At 37.1% G+C, this 25,594-nt stretch overlaps 1 protein-coding gene across 1 annotated transcript in view; it reads left to right on the forward strand.

Moving 5' to 3' along the window:
• LVRN (laeverin) overlaps window positions 1-19,375 on the forward strand; it is a 69,424-nt gene extending 50,049 nt beyond the window's left edge. The window contains exons 14-20 of the mRNA XM_012448750.2: window positions 1,330-1,483; window positions 2,902-2,996; window positions 4,928-5,035; window positions 5,773-5,940; window positions 6,152-6,289; window positions 13,093-13,168; window positions 17,158-19,375. Coding sequence (XP_012304173.1) covers window positions 1,330-1,483; window positions 2,902-2,996; window positions 4,928-5,035; window positions 5,773-5,940; window positions 6,152-6,289; window positions 13,093-13,168; window positions 17,158-17,298 — 880 coding nt within the window. The 3' untranslated portion in view covers window positions 17,299-19,375. The remainder of the gene's footprint in view (window positions 1-1,329; window positions 1,484-2,901; window positions 2,997-4,927; window positions 5,036-5,772; window positions 5,941-6,151; window positions 6,290-13,092; window positions 13,169-17,157) is intronic.
• The last annotated feature ends 6,219 nt before the right edge of the window (window positions 19,376-25,594 follow it).

A 25,594-nucleotide genomic window follows, 5' to 3' on the forward strand; every position in this document is an offset into this window, starting at 1 on the left:
ACATCAATTCTTCAGCCCACAGATCAAGGAGTAATTTCTACTTTTAAATCTTATTATTTAAGAAATACATTTCATAAAGCTATAGCTTTCATAGATAGTGATTCCTCTGATGAATCTGGCCAAAGTAAATTGAAAATCTTCTGGAAAGAATTCATCATTCCAAATGCCATTATGAATGTTTGTGATGCAAAAAAATCAGTATAAATAGGAGTTTTGAAGAAGTTTGAGGTTAAGATTTAAGCAGAGGAAGTCACTTCAGATATGGTGGAAATAGCAATAGAACTAAAATTAGAAGTGGAGCCTGAAGATGCAACTGAATTGCTGCAATCTCATCATAAAACTTGAATAGAGGCGAAGTTGTTTCTTATGAATGAGCAAGAAAAGTGATTTCTTGAGAAGGAATCTAATCCTGGTGAAGATACTGTGACCATTGCTGAAATGACAACAAAGGATTGAGAATATTATGTATACTTAGTTGTTAAAGCAGCAGCAGGGTGTGTGAGAGGATTGACTCTAATTTTGAAAGAAGTTTTGCTGTAGGTAAAATGCTATTAAACAGCATCACATATTACAGAGAAATCTTTTGTGAAAGGGAATTGAGCAATGTGGCAAACTTTATTGTTGCTTATTTTAAGAAGTTGCCGTAGCCACCCCAGCCTTCAGCAATCACCACTCTGATCAGTTAACAGCCAAGGTTATGACTTGCTGAAGGCTCAGATTGTTGTTAGCATTTGTTGACTATAAACCACTCTTAAATTAAGGTGTGTATGCTGTTTTTCCTAGACATAATGACATTGCACACTTAATAGACTACAGTATAGTGTAAACATAACTTTTATATGCACTGGAAAATCAAAAAAATCATATGAATTTCTTTATTATGATATTTGTTTTATTGTGGTGGTCTGGAACAGAATCCATAGTATCTCTGAGGTATGCCTGTAGTTGATGTGCACATAAGTAGCTGGCAGAGCATTAGATAGAGAATTATTTCAAATTAATACTTGTTGAGTGCAAATTATACTTTCCTAAGAATGCATACTAAATGCATAACTCTTCTATTTCCTAATAATCAGTCCAACATTTGGCCTGAATTTTCTCTAGGCTTCAAGACTTTGGACACTTTAAAGTACCAAATTGAAATGGAGGGCTTCTCAACTTTGCTTCAGTTTCGTTTTTTCTATAAGATGAGATGTTTACCTTCTTGTTTCTTGACTTACTCACATGCGTTATTGAAGTCAGGCATTGAAACATGGAATAATATCAAACACATGCCAATTATTTAGCAAGTGAAGGTTTTTTGAGTGTGTATATTTTTAAATCAAACAGAAACAATTATATTGAGATTGAAACAGCACTTGAGTTAACCAAGTACCTTGCTGAAGAAGACGAAATCATAGTATGGCATACAGTCTTGGCAAACTTGGTAACCAAGGATCTTGTTTCTGATGTGAAGAACTCTGATCTATATCCATTATTAAAGGTAATTTCATCTTTCTTATGTAGTTTTTAAATAAATCCTTTCTTCTTCCTTTTCATATTGTAGCCAGCATCCATAAGACAGGTCTTTTCCATTGTTAAGAAAGTAAATATACATTTATTTTATAAAGAAAATAAATATATAAATAAAAATATATTTTATAAATTATATATATATATATATATATATATATATATGTATTTTCTTGACAATGGCTGATTGTTCTGGGAAGAAAATACCTTAGACTAGACCTGGTCTAGGAGATGAGTGAGGATTGGAAGGGTACTTCATTCTTGGTGAAGTGAGTGTGTCCTAAGAAACCAGAAGTGGATGGAAATGGTATGCCCAGTTTTTTTAGGAAAAAGGATAATATTTATTAGCAACGATTTTCCTGAGAGATTGTTAGGCAAACAGAATGACTTTTAACAACTCTGTGTTTATAATTGCAATGTTCTTATCCATAGCAATAGCACTTAAAACCAGAGAGAAATATTCCAGAAAATGCAAAAATATGAAGATGCTTTTGATGTTAGGAAAAGAAAGGGGGAAATTAGAATTAGCGAACAGAGAAATGACATGCCATCATAAATGAAAATATATATTATCCATTGTTAGGTCTTAAACAGTAATTATAGGAAAAAATGGCAATGATAAAATCAATGCAAAAGTTAGGGAGCCCTCTTCAGGGAGTTAGGGGTCACACAAACCAAAAAGTATGTTAGGTGATGATTTCAAGTGAATTTCTAGGCTATTCTGAGGGTGAGATTGCAAATACCTCTTACAGTTCCAGATTTTCTTTTTCCTAATAATCAAAGTACTAGTGGGAATTTAGCTGATCTTGAGATGGTGATTAATAAAAGAAGGCACTGAAATTTTGGTGGGATTGAGGGGGCTCATTGATAACATCTGACGACTTGTTCTGGGTAAAGAAGTATAACTAATATTTGTTTTTAAAGAATTTCACTAAGCAGCATATAGTTAATTCTTAGAGATTTATTGATAAATGTCTAACTTTTATAATTTTATATTTATCATCTGATAGCTTAGTTGGAGAAACTTTATTTCAGAATCAGGGCTTCTTGACATTTCTTCTCTATTTTGAACATAACTGGAAATGTATCAGATGATAAGTGATAATAATAGCTGATATTTTTTGAGTTCTTGCTTTGTGCCAGGCAATATATTATTTAATCCTCATAATACACTGTAACATTGTATTATGGTAAACCACATTTTATGTAAAACGGAACTAAACCCAAAGATGTAAAAAATAAACCAGCTACCTATTTAGTAACAGATAATTTCTGAAGAAATATCTGCCACTCCTCTATCAATGTCTTTTCAGATAAATAAATAGGAACATAGTGAAAATTCAGTTTTGCAAGCCACAACTAACAGTGTATTTTCTTTGTTGTTTATAGAAGTACCTATTAAAGAGACTTAATTCAATATGGAATATTTATGTAACTATAATTCGTGAAAATGTGTTGGTATTACAACATGACTACTTAGCTCTGTAAGTATATTTTAAGAAATGGTAATTGAATAAAATACATTCATATTAATAGGCTTCCAGAAGTCATAAAATAAAATCTTCATGTCTGTTATTCATTGAGAGGTTTTGTATGCTATTAATATTTGAGAACAATAGCTCAGAGATTGGTGGGTTACCTGTATTCTAAGAGAAGACAGTCATTTGAGATCTTAATTTACCTGCAAAGCACATGCATGTACACATAGGAGCTTATAGCTCTATATTCTCAAAGCTTAGACTACTGGTTGAAATAATAAATGTATCCTACTATTGGTGAAGGTGTGCTCATCAAAGCTAGCCTATTCCAGTGAGTTGATGGGCATGGAAAAGCCACAGGGAAAAGGGTCCCCTCTGTATATTATTGTTAACAGAAATCCTGTCATTATGCAGATAAGATGAGGTAGGTAGACAGTGATATAGATCAGTTACTGGTGTGTGAGCATGAGTTAGTATCACAAATGACTTTCATATTACTGGTTGGGTGAGGAGAGTAAGCATGTTGTCATGGTGATCTGGGAAGGAGGCAAGAGGCGAAATGGGGTGGTAGTATTTCTGTCTTTCTTGTGCCCTAAGTTTTGTGTGTAGGATGGTCTCTAGATTTAGGGAGGGACTCTGTAGCCAATAACAGTATGGGGATTATACCTACAACTTCTGGTCAAGTTCAAATCAATTCGACCAAGCAAGAAATACAAAATATACAAAGTATGATTATTCTCTCTCAATAGTACTCTTCTGAGAGGGTCAAAATTTTAGTGCTAAGGGATGTGACTGAAAGGACATAGAATGGAATGGATGAGTAGGTGGACAATGGTAAGGACTAGCAGGGATCGAGAGTGGATAGGCAATTTGTATGAGTGAATGGGAAAGCAGTGTGCTCAATCAGATAGCACATTTGTTAACCAGACATATCCTTGGCTCTCCTAAATTGGACTGAAGTGGCCTACTTTTTATAGCATCCCAGGGTCAGTTATCTTCAAAGAAGCCCTGGGGAGTTAGACCGTACTTCCACAGAACTCTAGCTTGTTGACACCAGCTTGGGATTGGGATGGGTGGGGTCAGGGAGTGAGCATAGCATGTAGATGAATGCCTAGAACTGTCTCTCAGAGGACCTCCACCCTTGGACATTCCTCTCTAGTTTATCAGAAGGTCAGGTCAGGCTGGGTTGAAACCGGAGGATGGAGTAACAGAAATTTGGCTCCTGCATTTTCTGGAAACTTATGGCCAATTTGCATTTCTTTACCCTTACCCCAAACCTGGAGTAGGGACCACAAGGCATCACTTACCTGGATTTATTACTGGTCTTCACTGTATTCTTTTGAACTTATTTTGTTTTGAAGTACAATGTATACCCCTTCTCAGCTGTAAAAACCATCCAAACCAACCCAACACTGTTATTCTTTTAACATGTACATAACAGCCAGGGGGAGTAGAAGAAACACCAAAACAAGAGAAAACAAATTGTAGAAGGGGAGAAATGAACTATTCCCTTTCCCTTTCTTGTATAGAGAAAGAACTTTATTTTAAAGTCTGTTAGATCAGATACTCTAAAATCATTTTTTTATCCATAAGGCAATTCTAGTAAAAGAGAGGAAAAATAAATTGACAACAGCTGTGGAGTCTGGATACACCCATGTGTGTTTGAGGGAGATGAAGGATGGCAGTAATTTGTTTCTAACTTTCAAAAAGTACTAGTCTTAGAAGCTTTTTTTGGTGCCTAAGAGCCTTTCAGTAAATATTTCTCCAAATCTTAAATACATCTGTCATCCACAAAAGCAATTTTGTAAACAAACTTGATGTCATTGAAAGGATATTTAAAAATACCTATCCTTTTATAAAAACACACATTCTTGGAGGCAGAGAAAATGAAGGTGGTAATGCAAAATAAACTGTTTTTCTTTGACTTTTTCTTCAAGAATATCACTGGAAAAACTTTTTGGAACTGTGTGTTGGTTGGGCCTTGAAGACTGTCTTCAGCTGTCAAAAGAACTCTTTACAAAATGGGTGGACCATCCAGAAAATGAGTAAGAGTAATATTATAATTCCTCGTGTTTTTGTCCTTGTATTTTAGCACGAGCAATTTCCCTTTTTGATGTACTCACTGTGGGAATGAGTGTTTTGCCTTCACTTGGCTAAGCGCTTTCTCCTACTATTCTTTTCAAATACCTTTTTTAAAAAAAACAGTGTTTAATGTGGGTGTGTGTATAACAATAGATTAGAATTTATACAATGAATCATCACCCAGGACTTCTCATTGCCAGTGCATTCTTCCAATAAGCACTTACTTTTAGCTTTCTGTGCTTGTTTTGAGTCTTAATAGGTTGTTTTTTATGATTGTTTATGATTGCTATATCTAAGAGTGCGGCAGAGCACCTCTCTCTCTCCATCTCTCTCTTAGTTTGTTGCCTCACTGAGTGCCAAGACTAACTCCCATTTTGGTTTTATTACCTTTAATATAGCAACTCAGATGTACTCTTAGGAAATGTGATAATGAGATACAAGACCAAACTGTATTATTAATATACACTATACTACTCTAATTTACTTCTTTCTTAAAGCTCCTTAGTTTGGAATTTGATGATCTCTTCTCATGGAATTAATGCTAATGACAATTTTGACAATTACCTCTCTAGATCCCTACTTTTGAACTTTATCTGTGTCTTCAAATATTTTTTCTAGATTCATACTTCTAAAATATGATAACCTGGATCAACATATCTTAACTACTATGAAAAATATCATTGTATGTTATATCTTACAGAATACCTTATCCAATTAAAGAAGTGGTTTTATGTTATGGCATTGCCTTGGGAAGTGATAAAGAGTGGGACATCTTGTTAAATATTTACACTAATACAACAAAGGAAGAAGAAAAGTTTCAACTTGCTTATGCAATGAGCTGCAGTAAAGACCCATGGATACTTAACAGGTGATTATGGTCAGCTTACCTTGAGAGTTTCTGGTGGAGGAATGAAATTAATAAACTAAAGGGAAAAAATAGAAATGTGCTAATGTAAATATTAAAATGATGCATATTTGTGCCTCATTACCTTAGAACCATGGAATTTTATCTCATTTATTTAAACTAACTCTTTATGTTGGATGTTTAAAATGTATTTTTTGCAAATGTGCTTTTGCAGATATATGGAGTATGCTATCAGCGCATCCCCATTCACTTCTAATGAAACAAATATAATTGAAGTTGTGGCAGCATCTGACATTGGCTGGTACGTCGCAAAAGACTTCTTAGTCAACAACTTGCAAGCTGTGAGTAAAAGGTAAGAAGGAAAGTGAGAACTTTCTTTCATTTAGGTCACTGGTTTGGTTGTGGAAGCTCAGTTTTAGTCTAGCTAGGTCACAAAAGTCCTTTGCATTCACTAGAAAAGTAATCATTTTTCCTGTGTTCAGTCTCATTACAAACTGCCTGTGTTATGGACTAGCAATGCATGAACTTTTAACTACGGCTTGAATATTTTTATCGTTTAGTTGACAAAATGGGGATGCCTATTCTACTTGGTAAATTCACCTTAGTTCACTTCTCTTGCGCATTCTGCTACAAAAAGTGTTTCAGACTCAAATTAATTTGCTTTCTACATCTTATGTATTTATTTTTAGGGCTTAATTTATATTCAGCAGTGTTGCTCAATTTTGCTAATAGTTTTGTTTGAATACACAATAACATTATTTATGATTGTTAGAAGGAAATAAAATTTCAACTTAATAATTACAATTTTATTTATACTGAAAATGGCACAGGAATACTTACTTGTTTTTTGCACATCTAAATATTTAATAATCACTAGTTAAACAGATGTATTTGACATGATAATATGTATGTAACTAGTCCTCATGTAATGATGAAGATAGTATAAAATTATAAGTAAAAAATGCTTATGCCAAATTAAATTTTATATTAAAATGTAGAAAGTATCTACACTGAATTTGCTAAAATGTGACTAAGCACTAACAAGCTTTTCTCAAGCACATCCTACTGGATGCTACTTATGAAGATGGGGATGATAAGCCTTCTGGGACAGACAGAGAAAATAGCTCAATCAGTTTCGAAACTGTTTTAATCCTCACTTTTGCAAACTCACAGTGTATTTTAGCATTATAAAGTCTCCAAGAAGCCCTGCAGAAGGAAACCTAGAGTTTTCCATACAGTTTGACTACATAGCATCTTCTAGGTATAGTTCTTCTAAACTCCAGCTTGGGATATGCTGATGTAAACAAAGCGTAATTTTGCCAGTAGAGTAGTCGTTCCAGAAGAAACACAGATGGGAGAAACAAAAGTTTCCAACCTACTCATTTGGAACTGGAACTAAAAAACCCCTTCATTAACATTTAGGTCTTGGTTTCTTCTTCTAGATGTATTTGATAAATTCTAAGATTCTTCCTGGTAATAAAAAGTTTTAGTTTTTCTACGTCAAGGTCCAGTTCAAATTGTTATTGGGGATGTAACGGGATTAGGACTTGGTATCTGATAAATGCTGTGGAGGAGAGACGGCAAGGGCTTGGCGGTTTAAGTGGAAGAAAAGGAGGTGCCTGTGATTTGAACAAGCACAATTGCAAATCTCCTCCTTGTACCTGAAGGACCCAACACCAGGAAATACCTGGAGGCAGAGCTGGGAGGTCAACTTGGGACTAATTAAAGTAACTGGCTGGAGCTTAGAGCACTGGAGAGGACATAGGAGTTGGGAAAGTCAGTTGAGGGTCAGGGAGGATGGGTGATAACAGGCCTTGAATAGCATGTCGAGGAGTTTTGTGTGATCTTCATTGGTGATCTCCTGTTTCTAAGGTTGTCCTGAATATGACAGTGTGTTAACACTATTGGGGGTCAATTCTAGAACTGGGGCATGGGGACAGACTAAACTAGAGCAGTATAGCAAAGTGGTGGTTTCTTTTTTTAAGAACCATGGAAAGTGTCTCTTCATCACTTTCCTTTGTCCTTTTATTTATTGTGCTTTTAGTTTTTCATGTATCCACTAGAGACATGGTATGTCAAAAAGTGAAGTCAATAGATACTGGAATCAGATCAATCTTAAGTTGAGAAGAGTGCTAAATGTGTAACCTTAAACAAGATTTTTAACGTAAGCTTTAGTTTTCTCATTCATAAAATGAGGATAATGATAATTAGGCTTTAAGATAATTTAATAATGTGCTATTTAAAGTGATTGCCACAAAATAAATGTTTAATGTTCATTATTATATTATCTTACTGAGATGATATGTTGTATCTGCTTTATTACAAGTCCCTATATGATTCAGTTTATTTCTTTTTCTCAATATTGTTAATTTCTATTTTATGAAATTGATAACATCCCTCAGCAGTATTAGAATCTCATGTTTAGAACGGAAAACACACATTAATGTTGTTCTTCAAAATAACATATTTAGTCTAGACATGGTGGCTCATGCCTATAAAATCCCAGCACTTTGGGAGGCCAAGGCAGAAGGATTACTTTAGCCCAGGAGTTTGAAACTAGCCTGGGCAACATAGCAAGACTCTATTTCTACCAAAAAAATTAAAAAACAAAAAACAAAATAATGTGTTTATATATGCAATAACTACATTTTCACAGCCACTTATAAAATAATTACCAACCAATAACCAAGATTCAGAAATTAAATAACTTAAACTCAATACCTAGTAAATAAAAGAACTTGAATTAGAACTCATGTCCCCTGGCTCTGATTCCTGGCTCTCTATTTACTTCCTGCTAAGTAAGAAAATGAATCCTTCTTAATTATTTATTTTTTGAGAGTACTCCTGAAAATATTTAATCTTTTGATGTGATCTTAACTAACACCTCATCTACATCTTCCATGGTTCACGTCTGTAATCCCAGCACTTTAGGAGGCCACGGCGGGCAAATCACCTGAGGTCGGGAGTTCGAGACCAGCCTGACCAACATGGAGAAACCCTGTCTCTACTAAAAATTCAAAATTAGCCAGGCATGGTGGCACATGCCTGTAATCCCAGCTACTCAATAGGATGAGGCAGGAGAATCGCTTGAACCCGGAAGGCGGAGGTTGCAGTGAGCCAAGATTGCGCCATTGCACTCCAGCCTGGGCAACAAGAGTGAAACCCCTTTACAAAAAAAAAAAAAAGATGTATCTTTTAAACATTTTGAGATGCCAAGATTTATTCAAATATTTTAAATTTGTTTTACTTAGAAATCTCATCTTATGAAGTGATTTATTTATCTTAATTCCAGAAAATGTATAAATAAATGAGGTGGCATTTCAGTTGATTTTTTAAAAATTAATAAATTTAATTTTTTAGGGTAGTTTTAAGTTCATAGCAAAATCGAGCAGACAGAGTTCCCATATAGCCCTACCCCACACAGGCACAACCTCTCCCTCTATCAACATCCTGCATCAAAGCCGCACATTTACAGTCACAGGTTGATTAACAACAGAAATACATTCTGAGAAATGTGTCCATAGGTCATTTAGTCATTGTGTGAACAACATAAACCGTACTTGCACAAACCTAGATGGTAGAGCCTACTACACACCTGGGCTATATGGTACAGTCTATTGCTCCTAGGTTACAGACCTGTACACCATGTTACTGAATACCGGAAGAGAAGTAACACAACGGTAAGTATTTGTGTATTTAAACATATCTAAACATAGAAAAGGTAATGCATTGCGCTACAATGTTAATGACTACGACATCACTAAGGAATAGGGATTTTTCGGCTCCTTTTTCATCTTACGGGACCACCCTCATACATACTGTCCATTGTTGATTGAAACATTGTTGTGTGGCTCATAGCTGTACTATGATGAATGTATGCAGGCACATCATTATCACCCCAAGTCCCTAGTTTACATTAGAGTTCACTCTTGGTGTTGCATATTCTATGGATTTTGATGTATTAATGTATAATGATGCATATTCACCACTGTAGTATCATACAGAATACTTTCACTACCCTAAAAATCCTCTGTGCGGTGCCTATTCATCCTTTCCTCTGCCCCTAGACAGTTACTCTTTTATGAAAATGTTTGAATAATTTTCTTAGTTTAGTTCAGTTTTTGTTTTCGTTTTTTTAATGTGTTGAGCTTTTGGTTGCTGGTTTGGTCTTGGCTGTGGGAGATAGAATTAGGATGAGTATGAGCAGAGGGGTTGTGTACCCCTCCTGTAAGGTGGTAGCTTGCTGGGATCTTGTGCTCCACTTCTGTAGGGTGAGAGACAGGTTGGTAGAGGGAGCTTGCTTAAATGCAAAAACAAACAAATACCATCTCATGTCCAGCTTGGCCCTGGGCACGAAGTGGACAATGCTGTGGTTTTGAATATGTCTCTCCCTTGTCTCAGAGCACTCATGGGCACACATCTCACAGTAACATGCAGGCTCACAGGCATCATCTCCACACCGAGGCACATGTTGGAATTGAGTACATCATTGATAGCGGTGCAGGAACCTCTGCTCCTTTCAGCCAGGCCCAGAATTCTTCCCAGGAAGCCTAATCTGGAAATACATTTTGGAATATTTGATTGAATAAAACAACTTTTGGCTTGATCTTTACCCTTACTCTCATAGACAGAGCATTGCACTGGTTGCTGTGGGAAAATTTAGTTAATTATTGGGCCAAAGATGATCTCTTGAATACTTATTGAGAAAGACTCCATTGGTCATAAAGCTACCTTTCAAGCTACAGAAAAGTCAATAGGTACACATAGCTATGAATAGATCCTATCTACGTAAATAGGGATGAAGCAATAGTTTTTTTGTGACTTTTCATTGGATGTGGTAGAAGCGTTATTTGTGCCTTTATCATCTCTGTTAAATGGGCTTCACAGCATACAGAAAAACCATAGTTTAATTTGAATATAGAATACAGAGCATGATCAGTTTTAAACTCAACCTGTCCAAAATGAATCTTACCTTCTTCATTGACTAAGCACTTGATTTTTTTTCTCCACATATTACTATATTCCCTAAAGTCTTAAGCTTAAAAACTTAAGCTTAAAAACATTTTCACTTCTACTTGGTTGTATTTCATGATGGGGAACACAGCTGAAACAGCTAAACAGGAGCACAGCAAAGTGAGAGGTTATCAGAGCGGAGAGTCCAAGCACTGGAGAGCCTGTTTCCATGGCGTGGATCAGGCCAGATGCCTTGATGTCCCCATGCTTGACTCGTGGCCATCCTTTCAACAAGGAATCAGACACAGTAGGGGAGATGAAGGGAGAGGAAATGTGAGAAGGGGGAGAGGTAGAAAAGTGAGCCATACTGGAGTACCCAAATCACTGTTCTCACACTAACATTAGATGTTATCAACTTTTTAAAAAGGATTACTATATTGACACATATTGGCTTTTGACTTTATATTAATTAGAATGTATTTGAACACTGATGGGGGTAAACTATGTGAAATGCAGTTTTGTTGAGTAATATTTGAAAGAGATTGCTCTCTCAACAAGAATGATAGATCATCACTGTTTCAAAAATAACTCCTCTTGAAGTTGACAAGAGCAGGGAGAAATGAAGTGTGCCAGGTGATCTAATATGTGCTTCCACATACATTGTCTCATTTACACTCCAGAATGATGCTTCTAAGTTTCTGTTATTCTCCATTTTTACAATTTATTAGTTGTCCAAGGTAATGTCAAACCCAGTCCTGCCTTCTTAGGTAACCTTTCTCCTGTGTCTGGCAGAAATTCACACATTTAGCACCAACGATAGGTTTCCTCTGTTTTCTATTTTATTTGAGACAGAGTTTTGCTCTTATTGCCCAGGCTGGAGTGTAATGGTGTGACCTCGACTCACTGCAGACTTTGCCTCACAGGTTCAAGCGATTCTCCTGCTTCAGCCTCTGCAGTAGCTGGGATTACAGGCATGTGCCACTACGCCCGGCTAATTTTGTATTTGTAGTAGAGATAGGGTCTCTCCATGTTGGTCAGGCTGGTCTCGAACTACCAACCTCATGCGATCCACCCGCCTTGGCTTCCCAAAGTGCTGAGATTACGGGCATGAGCCACCACGTGGGGCCTCTATTTTTAATTTTAAGGTTGGAATTTGGGTTCTTTGAAGCTCAAATTTCTTGAATCATTTTATAGACTTTTTCTGCCTGGCTGGCCAGTTAAAATAGAGAACTAAGAAATATTCCTCTTTCTTCATAGAAACAGTTTTGCTTGCCTAAATTATATGCAGAATTATATTGTTCTTTACTTTGCTCAGGTAGACACAGTGTAAGTTACAGCTAGGAACTTAGAAAAACAGCAGCACTATTTTCTCTCATCTTTATTATACCAAAGCTAACTCTCATAATTTTTAATTTCAAGTAGAAATTTTTGAAGTAAATCAATTGTATATATTAGCTATTCAACCATCTCTTGGTCGGTCCATTATAATAACCCTATTTTAATTTTTCTTTCTTTTTTAATGCACCCAAAAGTCTTTTATATACTTTTTTAACTACAACCACACTTTGAGCAGGTAAGTATCTCCTGTTTTTTCATAGCAATACTTCACAGCTATTTTAAGATTTTTTTTTTTTGCTGGATATTCAAGAACAGTAACCTAGAGGGGAAGTTTCCCTTACTGTGCCTATTGAAACAAGCACAGGTAGAGCCATGGTGCTCAGCTTTCAGGATCACCAACATTTAGAGAACATCGGAAGATATGGATCCTCTCTCCAAAAGAGCATGCATAAATGCAACATTTTAAATACACATTCGGGGGTTTTAGTCAGCAGTTCTGAAATTGATCCTCTATTAACTACTGTTTTTTTTAAGTGGTATACATATTTATTTATTCCCTTATAAATTGTATTGATTTGAACATGTGACATGTATTCCCACTACCTCATTTTAAAAGATAATGGTTGTTCCTAAGAAGAGCTTTTCAGATTTAAATAATAGATTTGTGTAATACATATAAGTATTTAACTATAAATATTTCCTTAGTGTTAATAGGATTTTCTATTAAAAGATGAAGCTAAACTAGTTCATACATGTTTTTACTTAGATTTGGAAGATAGGAATTAATAGGGGCTATACATTTGGCATGCATCCTTTATCTTGTAAAATCCTTTCCACCCTTGATTAACATTTATTGCCTTGTAGGTATGGAACACAATCATTGATTAATCTAATATATACAATAGGGAGAGCCATAACCACAGATATACAGATTGAGGAGGTAAGTACTTTAAATATTATGAAATACAATGATAATTTGGAAACCACTTTTTATGCAATTTGGACTTGCTAAAATTAAAAATAATATGCTTATCTGAATCATTGCATTCTATGCTTCTATTGGTGCTGTATCACTGTGAGAGAAGAGTTTTTAATTGTATCCTGCTCCTGAAATAGAGATCACCTGTTCATGGAGGGTGGCATTTCATCCTTTCTCACCTGAATTACTGCAGTGGACTCTGGCCCAGGGTTCCCGTCCCAAACTGGGCTTCCCTCCATCCCACCTTTGCCGTCACTTCCAGTCATTGCCCTGTTCCAAAGCTTCAGTAGCTTTTCACAGTTTTTTGAAGAAATTTTGAAATCTTGTGATTAGCACAGGAGGCCCTTCATGATCTGGCCCTGCCTTACAGTTTGGCTTCATTTTGCTCACGTCACCACCAAGTGTCAGAGAGCAAGAGAGATGGACAGACACCCCTAAACACTTTTCCTCTAGCTATACTGTACCACTTACAAATTTTCTTTGCTTCACATTTTCTGGATTTCCCTCAAAAACACCCTACCTTCTGTCAGGAGAACGCTCCTCATCCCTGTTCCTGACTGGATAATTCCTAATCATCCTTTAAGATCCTGTGCCTACCACCTCTTCTAGGAACTTTTTAATGAACTGATTTATACTCTCTTCTCACCCATGCTTTCAAGTCATCCTATGAATATATTTTTACCATAGTGTTTATTACATTATAGTGCAATCACTGGTAAATATGTCTACCCCATGAGACTATAATGAGTTCCCTGAGGACTGAGATCATATCTTAGTTTTATCTATTCTAGATTCTTACCATTTTCTGGCTTTGCTGTCCTCTAGGCTGAATATTTATTAGGCAGTCTTTTTCCATGTGGAGAGAAGCATAGCTCCCCGCTTACATAATCTTTAGCACTCTCAGTTGCAGAAGGAAGGATACTTTCTCAGAGCTTCAGGAGTTCCTGCCCTGAAAAAAAGCTCATTGGTTGGTCCTACTTCGGTCAGACGCAGCAATCGCTGTCTCCGGGGGAGATGAAATATTCTGATTGGTCTAGCAGCCAGAGTCATGTGGCCACACTAGGCAACAGCCCCACCCAAGTCACAGGCACTGGGAAGGGGAAGGGGTAGTTCCGGAAGGCAAAAGGGCTGTAACCAGAAGGTAAACAAAGCTGGCAAAAGCAAATGTCTACAAAAAGATGCATTCACACAAAGTAAAATAAGAATACAATATAAATACAACCTCTACACACCCAGTAGCATAGGTAAAATTAGAAAGAGTTGTGGTACCAAATGGTGGCAAAGATATGGAGCAACTGGGACTCTTTTACACAGCAGAAAGGAAGGTAACATGGCACGACCATGTCAGAAAAGAGGCAGTTTTTTACAAATGTTAACTGGAAACGATCTAAATGCCCATCCGCAGGTGAATGAATAAGGAAAAGTAATATATCCACACAATGAAATACTATGGTGAAATGTTAAAATTTGTGTAGCAACATGGACGAATATCAAGGAGACTGTTTAGTAACAGAAGCAAGTCACATTCTCGGGAACGCAAATGGATGTATAGTGACAAAGGGCAGATCAGTGGTTGCCTGGGACAGAGAGCGATGGACTGCAAGAGGGCCTGAGGACCCGTTTGCGGGGTAGAGGAAATGTAGTGGATTGTGACTGTGGTTTAAAAGGGGTACACATTGGCCAAAATTCATTGACAGGTACAGTTCAAGTAGATCTAGTTTATTGTACATAAATTGAATTCCAGTAACACTGATTAAAATTAAACACCACGGCCTGAAACTATGTTAATAAGAACAAGAAGAGTCTGTATAAATAAAAGTAAATCAACTCTCTCTAAGCAAATAAACAAATACATGTGTAGGTCATAAAGGCCTGAAATTTGATTCTAAGCAAAAAAAAAAAAAAAAAAAAAGAGAAGGTGACAGTCATATCATTGTGATTATGAGAGAAAGAGAACTGTTAATTCCTGAAGAAATTATCATTTTTTGAGTTTTGGCCTGCCTGGGGCTGAGCTGTCAGGACCTGATTTATCAGGGATTCCCTGGACTAGGGAAAGAAAAGCGCACCACACCCAGCACACACTGGAACAAAAGCTCCGAGAATCAAGACTCGGTGTGTGTTTCTATCTTCTAAAATTCATCCGTTCAACCTTTGCCTCTACAGAATCTAGTGACGTGTTGTTGTTGTTGTTAAGGTGTTGTACTGGCCCGAGCATAGAAAGTCAACACCAAGACAAAAGTATGCCAAATTGCAGGGTCTTTATTGCCGGCAGCCACGGAGGACTTGTGTCTCCCCAACCCGTGGCCCCGAAAGGAGGGTGTCAAGACCTTTTATAACCGTAAAATCACCTCGGGAGTGAGGGTGAGGGGCAGGGGTGGGGGTGAGGGGCTTCAGACGTTCTGAGGGCTAGTGGATTCTGTAAATCACCTCCTGGGCGGAGATGAGGGTGAGGGGCTCCGGACATTCTGAGGGCCAGGGGACTTTTGACATTCTGATTGTTACTTAAGTGGTTCACAAAAGTCAAGATAAGCATTTGTTTACACATTGTCTGGGTAGGGTGGAAATTACAGTCCTTAATTATTCACATTTGGGTTATAGAGAGCAGTTTCAACAGAAAGCCGTGGTATGGTTGAGGTATGCAGTTTTATGGGGCTTTTACCATGTCACAAAGGAATGAATAAATGAGGTTTGTATAAATTTAGCAATTTAAAAATTTCAAAACTCTAGTCACTGACAGATATTCAAAATTGCAAAAATGGATTTAGCAGTAAATTATTGCAATTTTTTTATGAATTAGCCAGGATGAATATTCTTGTGAACAACTATTCATGTCCAGCAGTGCTGCTAGGCTGCGTCAGTTCACAGGGTAGTATCTAAAATAAATACTAAAAAGGAAAGTGAAAATAAAGTGATTTGTGTCGCTTGTCCCTCCCCACAGGCACAATTTTCAAACACCTTCCACATCTCTGGCTCTGGTTTTTTTGCTCCCTCTGCTAGACATACTCTCAAGCACACGTGAGGCCCACCTATAATCCCACACACCATCCCCACTTCCCTCCCACCACTACAGGAGCCCTGGACACACTATTTGTGATGTGGAGTTGAGGGTTGGTGGTTACCACCTCCTGGCAGATGTGAGCAGGGAAGTAAAGAGCCAGGGAGGATTCTTCGGGGCTCTTTAACTTACTTTTCTCCAAAACATTTCTTTTACATTGTAATTAGGCTTGATAGCCGTATTACTATGCAATTTCAAATATGTTAGGGTTTAAGTGAGCTTTTGTGAGCTGTATCTTAGGGCTGCAAGTGTTTGGAGTTCTAATCCACTCATACAAAAATAAAGTTTTGGTAAAATGAAAATTGAAAAAATTTATAACTTATTTATATTTTGGAATATAACTTATTATTCACTTGGAGTATGACTTATCTGTAACATTGCAACAAATGTTCTGATAAGTGAATGCTTGACCTGACTCAGTGAGGTAATTCTACCAATGGATGAATCCATTATCTATGTATTCTCAAGTAAAGGATGACATTTGTAAAGATGCAAATATTATGTACCAATTTTGAGCTTTGGAAGTTGCAGTTTCTTTTGCGATTTACAGTGGGGGGTTTCACCGTATCTCTGTCTACAAATCTTAGATAACACTCTATGCATTCAGTAAATATTCATCAAGACTTAATATGTGCTTTGGGAATAGAACAATGAGTAAGACATAGTTTCTGGTTCATGGACCTTCCTGTCACATTTGCTTCTTTAGGGTAGGTGTGGTGTTCATCACATTGTCCAGTCACAGTCTCCCCAGGGACACACAATCTAGGAGTATACATTTCTACTCATTCATCATCACCAATTTGCAAAATCATGTGGCTACTTTAGCATTTAGACGTTTATTTGGTCCAAATGAGAAGTTAGATTGCACTGATCAGCTGTCTCTTTGTCCTTCCAGCTGGAGCAGTTTTTCAATAACATGTTGGAGGAAGACCAGAGGATCAAAGTTCATACCAAATTACAGACAATAAAGAATGAAAATCTGAAAAACAAGGAGCGAAGAGACAGGATGGCTGAGTGGCTAAGGAGAAACACATAGGTTCAGGCTATCTTTCAGCACTCCTCTTGTATAGTATAATGGAATTTGCTCATGGTTTTGTCTTCCAATACTTTGTGAATCTGGAAAACCACACATTTTATTTGTATTTCAGTCACATTTATTAATCAGAGTGCCGTTCTTCCCATATTGTTACATTTGGCCCCAAGGTTGGGTGACTGCTGACAATTTTGCCAATGCTGCTGTATTTCTGGGAAAGATGTCACTTCATGTTAGGCTACAATCCCACAGAATTTACTTTAAAGGTAATGTAAAAACAAAGGTACCTAAGAAAGTCTTGCTTATTTTGTTGTGAAGCCAGTGGAATATGAAATCATTGGCATTGATGAGGAGCACATTCTTTGCTGAGGGAAATAACAGTTTTGCAAAGCCCTAGGGTTTATTTATTTCAACATTGAAAATTGAAGATAACATGATAATATAAAGAAACAGACACTCAAAAAATATATTCACTAGAAGACAGAAGAGCCAAAGCAAAGCAAGATGAGAAAAGAAACAGTAGACAATGTAATGAGCCCTAAAGGCAAGAAGTGTGTCTTCCCCTGCCCGTTTCTCTCTCCCACAGTACGTCCCGCATTGAACCATGCATTGCTGGTTACTGCACTTTATGGTGTCACAAAAAGACAAATGATTGTGGGATCCTTGGAAGTGCACTTAGGCTTGCTGTGGTCGAGGCCACAGTGGAGATAAAGGCTCTGCTCTGCAGCTCTTGATTGTGTATTCACCTGTGGGGTGGAGGTACTTTCAGCCTAAGCAGACGAGTGAAAATAATGATGTCAAAAGACGATAGCAAGTACCAGCTACTATTTAGGGCAAAAGGAATTTTGAAATGAAGGAAACAGAACTAAAAGACTAACTGGAGCATGCATAATCCTTACAGTTTTGCACTCAGGGGATTAAGTTTGAAACATGGTGTCTTTTGGCCAAATTGAACCTACTTGTAATGTGGACCAACTTTATACATTTTCGTCAGTCTCAATGTACGGAATTAGCTTAGTTTTCTCATGCTTGATTAAACAAGACAACTAAAGCTAATCGTTCCTCTTTTAGACTTTTTGTATGTGATTTAATCTTTATTTTTATTTTTGTAGAATGGAGGTAAACCTATAGATCTCCACCTCAGGATGATATTGTAAAGATTAAGAAGTATGATGTCAATTAACAGTCTTTAAAGATGTTATATAAGTTCCAAGCAATGTGATCTAAGGCTTTTTTCCTATTTGTTGTATAAGTTAAGGCAGCCATAAATGAACATACGATACAAGCATACGCTTTTATATTTGCGTCACAAGAGAATTCTCCCTGAGTGTCAGGGGAAGGCTGTGGGACTTCACCAGAGAATTATTTTCTGCAAATTTAGAAATGTAAATTTTAGGCAATAAAATATCTGCATGCCTTCAAAGTGTTGTAGGTGAGATACTTACCTGTTTTTTTCTTAAACACTCATTCTATATTTCCCATATTTCCTCTGATAATGAATCTCATCTTTCAATAGCTTTATCTTCACGTGTCCTCTCAACTGCTTTTCTCTTCCTCCTCTTCCTCTCTGTTTTAGTCCATTTTGTGCTGCTGTCACAGAATACTTTAGACTGAGTAATTTATGAAGAACAGAGATGTGTTTCTTACCATTCTGGAGGCTGGAGATTCCAAGGTCGAGGGGCCTGAATCTCACTAGGGCCTTCTTGCTGTGCCATCCCATGGTGGAAGGCAAGAGGGCAAGAGAAAGAACAGGGAAGAGGGAACCCACTCCCAAGACAACTAACCCACTCGCATGATAACAGCATTAATGTATTCACAAAGGCAGTGCCTTCATGACATAATCACCCCTTAAAAGTCCCAGCTGTCAACATTGTGTTGAGGATTAAGTTTCCATCACAAGACCTTGGAGGGACACATTCAAACCGTAGCTCTCTCCTCTATTTCCATTCCTGTTTTTTCTCCCTCAAGCTCCCTCTTCCCTTCTTTCCCTTTTCCCTTTCTCCTCTTTCCAGTAGTCTCTGCCTTCCTTCTGCCTGGTTGTTCTTATCCTCTCTCCTTGGTCTTCCTACCCAACCATGCTCTCAGTCCACCAAGTGTGCTTTGGGGCTGACACTCAGGCCCAAGAAGGCTCTGATGCCTGGTATTGGGTGATGGCCAAGAACCACTGATCTCACCAGAAGAGCATGGAGTCTGGTCTCTCCAGACTGTTAAAAGTTAAACTGAATTCTGTTACATCTCAGCTTCTGTAGTAATTAAACAGTGCTGAAGGTGTTTCTCCAAAATCAAATGCCTAAATATTTGATTAATAGTCTTCCCTCTAAATATTGAAAAAATGGATTATATACCTTTTTTCTTACTTGGATGAAGCTGGTTATTTAAGCACTGCATTTTATTATGCTTTACTTTATACAAAGTATAAAAACAAGTAATTGTTGATTGGTTTCTGTGATAGCAATAATGTAGTAACGAGTGAGGGAGTGATACTGAGGCTGATTTGTCTGAGTGGTATAAATACTTTATTAACCAATAAAAATGGCTTATCTATTAGCACCCCAACTATAAAACAATTTCCCTGACCCAGTCCATTTATTGTATAGCTTTCATCCTGAAAACAATTAACAAGATATACAATAGAGTCATGATTTTTTCCAACTTCATAATTAGAAATTAAATTTTTTCTCACAATCTTATGCCTTTTTTTTTTGTCCAGCCCCATTCTGTGACTTACCATTGTTGACTTTAAATGAAAGAACTTAGTGTGATGTTCAACATCTTTTGTAATTTAGATCTCTGGTACTAATCTGTATAGCAATTTATTTTGAGGAATGCATGAAGAAGCAAAGTGAGATGAGATTTAAAAGGTAGCTCTTCTTAGTTACTTTTCCTGTTTCATCCATTCTTTGCTCCAATAAATGCTATCTTTTTCTCATCCAAACTCTAGCAGGATTACCATGTTCAAAGCAAAGCCTTAAGGGGTGCTTACAAGTAAATATAACTGCCTCCCCCACACAAAGAATGATGTATAGCACAATTAGCAGCATTTGAAACCATACAAATGTTGCCTTTGGCTCATTCTTCTAATTCGACAAGATTTAGCAAAGGTAATCTCTACAACACACATATTTAGGAGTTATTTGGCCCCTTCCTCCTCCCTTTTCTTCATAAATAAGTCAGTCCTAGAGGTGATAGAGAACAAGGTAGGCATGTGAACCACTGGGAACTGAGGGGGAGCCGTGGTGGTCCATGACCTGAAGTGGGACATAAGAGTTTGAGTGGAGTGAAGGGGGAGTAAAGGAAGAATCCACACAGAGGAGGGAAGAACACAGTGGGATGTCAGAACCCAGAGAGGGTGAATAGGGTCACCACATAGTAGGGGAGGGGGTTATGACATGGTGACTTAGAGCCCAGATAGGGTGAGAAGGGCGTCTAATGGGGGAGTGGTGTAACCCAGAATGGGCAGTTCAAGTCCTTGTGGGGTAAGGAGGACATCCATATTTTGGAAGGTGGCCTAGTATGAGGTATGAGAACATGGGGAGGGTAAGGAGGGCATCCTCATGGGGAGAGGGAGAGGCAGATATAAGAGATGGGTCACCATGGGGTTATGAGTCAAACAAGAAAATATATCCATAATAATAGGAACCAGGCTTCTCACTGTTGGAGAAGGGAGTTACAGAGATTCAAATGGAGGGAACAAGAAAGAACTGTTCTGGTATGGAATTGGAAGTATTTGTGTGGACTCACGGTTTTCAATATCTAGTTAGAATTGTAAGTATCTGTAAAGTACAATCAATAGCTGTAATACGTATAGATATATTTTGCTCTTTATCTGTATATAAATTTCTTTTTTTGCCATTACTTTTAATGGCAAAAACCACAATTACTTTTACAGCAGCCTAATATACCTATATCTACATCATCTATATCTATCTATATTTATATAGAGATAAAGAAAGAGTAAAAGTAATGGCAAAACCTGCAATTACTTTTGTACCAACCTGATGGATTTAGACACTAGCTTTCCTCTGAGAGGAAGTGGCAGCAGGAACACCTAGTTATGGACTGAATGTATCCCCCAACAATTCATGTGTTGAAGCTCTAATAATAGTATTTGGAGGTAAGAACTTTGGGAGGTAATTAGGTTTAGATGAGGTCTTAAGGTTGGAGCCCACATGATGTGATAAGTGCCCTTGCAGGAAGAGGAACAGACACCAGACCATTTTCTCTCCCTCCATGTGCGGGCACCAAAAACAGCATGTGAACACAGAGAGAGGAGGCAGCTGCCTACAAGCCAGGAGGAGAACTCTCACCAGGAACCCAAGCTGCCGGCCCCTTGATATTGGGCCTCCAGAACTGTGAGAAATTAATATTTATTTCTTAGACCACCCAGTCTATGGTATTTTGTTATGGCAGCTCAAATTAAAACAACCCTAATAATGAGCACAGCTATTGCCCATATCTTGGCTTCTAGATGCCATTCTCCACTAAAAAAACCAAAGTTCCTTGAAAAAATGGCTGATTTTAGGGCCAAGACAGGAAAGGAAAGGGACAATTAAAAGTGGAACATCTTTTGAAGCAAAAAGCAAGGAAGTACTAAAAAAAATGGGGACACAAAAAGTGGGCACAAAAGTCAGCTTGAAGGGAACACCACTGGCCAAATCTGCGAAATTTTGAGAATCATAATAATAAAGGCAGTAAGGGAATAAAATAATAAATCACGAGCTAAATAATGAACCAATTAAAATTTTGATAAGGAAGGGTATTTACATAATTTCAAAGTAATTTCCCACAAAGTACTATTGAATAATGAAAGCAAAATGAGTAATTTACAGTGGAAAAGTCTGGCAGATATCACATTAATCAAGTGGTCATTTCCAATGACATTCCATTGCAGTGGATTAAATAGAAATTTTATTCCATTTAATAAGATGAAATGACAAAACTACAGCGTTACTCTTGTTATACTTCTAACAAATATGTATAACATGAGTCTAATAATGAAGAAAGAACAAATTGAGGGACATGCCACAAAAATAATACCCAAAAGTCTTAAAGTCATGAAAGTCAAGGAAAGACGGAGGATCCGTTCTAGACTGGAGGAGCTTAGAGATGTGACAACTGAATGTAATGTATGGTCCTGAACTGGTTCCTTTCTCCATAAAAGACTAATGTTACTGGGACAATTGGCAAAACTTGGGTGGAGTCTGAAGATTAGATGCTACCATTGTTAATTTCTCAACTTTGATGGTTTCTTGCATTTATGTAGAAAATATTTTTGGTTGTAACAATAACCTATTGATTCAGGAAAAAAATATTTCTATGGTAACTCCAACTTTAAGTTTCTGAATAAATTAAACTTAAATAAAAGAGTTATTTGTTACTGGAACTGCAGTGCGCTTTCATTTCAAGCCACTTTTTTCTTTCAAATTTGGTAATGGCCACAGCCACAATCCTGGTTATTTACTAAGCATTTTAATAAGCCCAAGTTGGAAATGCAAGTTGTCCGAAAAGACTTAATTTTTTGTTTCAGTCAACATTTCCCATCTTCAACCAGAGGGACTAAAAACTAAAAATTTTATAAAGTATTATTCAAAATTAACAAAGCTATATAAATGTAAAATATATGTAAGTCATTACACTTTTAAATAAAGTTTATTTGAAACTTTTATATAAAAATTTGTAGCGTTTATGCTTCTGAAAGTATTAAATCTTACAGTTTCACTAAGACTTTTGGGAAGACCTTTACATATACATGGGTGAATCATGTAACCTGAAATTACTATGCGAACAACCTGACTTAATCTATGCTACAGTAATGGCTAATAATATTTTACCATTTTATATAACTGGTGATAAACAGTATATGGCTAGAAGTATAGTACGGTAGTCTTCCCTTAGCCCCAGTTTCATTTTCCACAGTTTCAGTTACTCAGGGCCAACTATAGTTCGAAAATCTTACATCACTACCTTGTGTTTTGGGGCCATTATTAAGTACAATAAGGGTCACTTGAACACAAGCACTGCAATACTGCCACAGTTGCTCTAATAGCCGAGGTGCCTACGCAGTGACTCATTGCCATCCAGTGGACCAAAGCAGGAGGGTGAGAGATTTCGTCACACTACTCACAATAATGCACCATTTGAAATTTATGAGTTGTTTACTTGTGGAATTTTCCACCTACGTCACAATGCCTGTGTTATTGCCCTCACTTCATCCCATCATGTAGTCATTTTACCATTTTACATCATCACAAGAAGGGTGAGTACAGTACAATAAGATATTTTGAAAGAGAGAGATACCATATTTGTATATTTTAAATTACAATATATTGTCATAATTGTTCTATTTTATTGTTAGTTACTGTTGTTAATTTCTTACTGTGCCTAATTTATACATTAACTTTATAATAAGTACATATATACAGGAAAAACCATAGTGTCTATAGAGTACGACACTATCCATGGTTTCAGACATCCACTGGGACCTTGGAATGTAGTATATAATTCCTGATACATAGCTATGTATTCTGGGTTTGTTGTTGTTGTTTGTATTTGTTTTTGTGTTTTTGAAACAGGATCTCACTCTGTCACCCAGCCTGGAGTGCAGTGGTGCCATCTTCGCTCATCACAGCCTTGACTTCCTGGGCTCAGGTGATTCTCCCACCCCAGCCTCCTGAGTAGCTGGATTACAGGCGTGCACCACCATGCCAGGCTAATTTTTTGTATTTTTAGTTGAGACGGGGTTTCGCCATATTGCCCAGGCTGGTCTCAAGCTCTTGGGCTCAAGTGATTCACCCCTCTCGGTCTCCCAAAGTGCTGGGATTACAGATGTGAGCCACCAAACCCAGCCTATAGCTATGCATTCTTAATTGTTACTATCTTGATTTAGTAGGAGTGAAATAACAAATCTCTGCTAGGTACATATTACCACCTCCTTTCACTATAGACAATCCCTGACTTACCGTGGTTTGAGTTACTATTTTTTTACTTTACAGTGGTGCAAAAGTGATACAAATTCAATAGTAACCATACTTTGAGTACCTACAGAGCTATTATTTTTTTTCACTTTCAGTGTAGTATTCCATAAATTACATGAGCTATTCAACATTTTCTTATAAAATAGGCTTTGTGTTAGATGATGTTACCCAACTGGAGGCTAATGTTAAGTGTTCTCAGAACATTTGAGGTACACTATGCTAAGCTATGATGTTTGGTGCATTAAATGTATTTTCAACTTACTATAGGTTTATGGGGATATAACTTCATCATAAATTAAGATCACCTGTAATTTTTTCATTGAAGAAAATCTAACTAGATGAATTTAAAAAATTATTTTGATTTGGGTGCTACCCCATGACTTCAAAATCCTAAGTGGAATTTAGAGGTGCAGAATGAAAAATACAGGTAGATATTATCTGCTCTATTTTAAAGACATAGATACTTGGATCAGGATTTTCAAAATAATAAGTTGCAGGCTTTTTTTCCTTTTTTTTTTTGAGACAGAGTATCACTCTGTCACCAAAGCTGGATTGTAATGGCACGATCTCGGCTCACTGTAACCTCCACCTCCGAGATTCAAGTGATTTTCCTGCCTCAGCCTCCTACATAGCTGGGATTACAGGTGCCTGTCACCACACCCAGCTAATTTCTGTATTTTTGGTAGAGAAAGGGTTTCATCCTGTTGGCCAGGATGGTCTCAATCTCTTGACCTTGTGATTCACCTGCCTCAACCTCTCAAAATGCTGGGATTACAGGTGTGAGCCACTGAGCCCGGCCTACAGTCGCAGGTTTTTTATAGAAACACTTTCTACCCAAGCTATATTCTGAAAAGTATGGTATAACTTATTTTGTTTGCTAAAAAGTTTATTTTGTGAAAAAAAAAAAACACCAAAAAACTGTGTATGTGCATTTATAATAGAGTATATGTTTATAGGAATAGTGTGCATTTAAACACTTTAAACTCAGTCCTTGGCTGAACTGCATCTTAATTCTTTTGATTGCCATGGGAAAGAAATAGCAGGATGTAAAGGCTTCTTTGCTTTCTCTCACAAACAATGCCAAGCAATGAGATAAAGCTTCTCTGTTCTCAGGCTTCTACCGAAGGTGGACTCATCATCTAGGTGATGAGTCCTAGACCCTGAGGATTCATAGATACACATCAGAGGATTAAAGGGGCTCTAAGCATGGGGTTTGCAAGCGTTTTGAGTTCTCTATCCTCCTCTGTGTAATGATCACCTTGTTTTTGACAATAGTTCTTTAGTGTTAGCATGTCTTACTTGAGATCAACATAGGCAGTTAGTCC

This window comes from Aotus nancymaae, unplaced genomic scaffold, assembly GCF_030222135.1.
Source record: "Aotus nancymaae isolate 86718 unplaced genomic scaffold, 86718_ANA_hifiasm-v0.15.2.pri h1tg000064l_0, whole genome shotgun sequence".
NCBI classification, from domain to species: Eukaryota; Metazoa; Chordata; class Mammalia; order Primates; family Aotidae; genus Aotus; species Aotus nancymaae.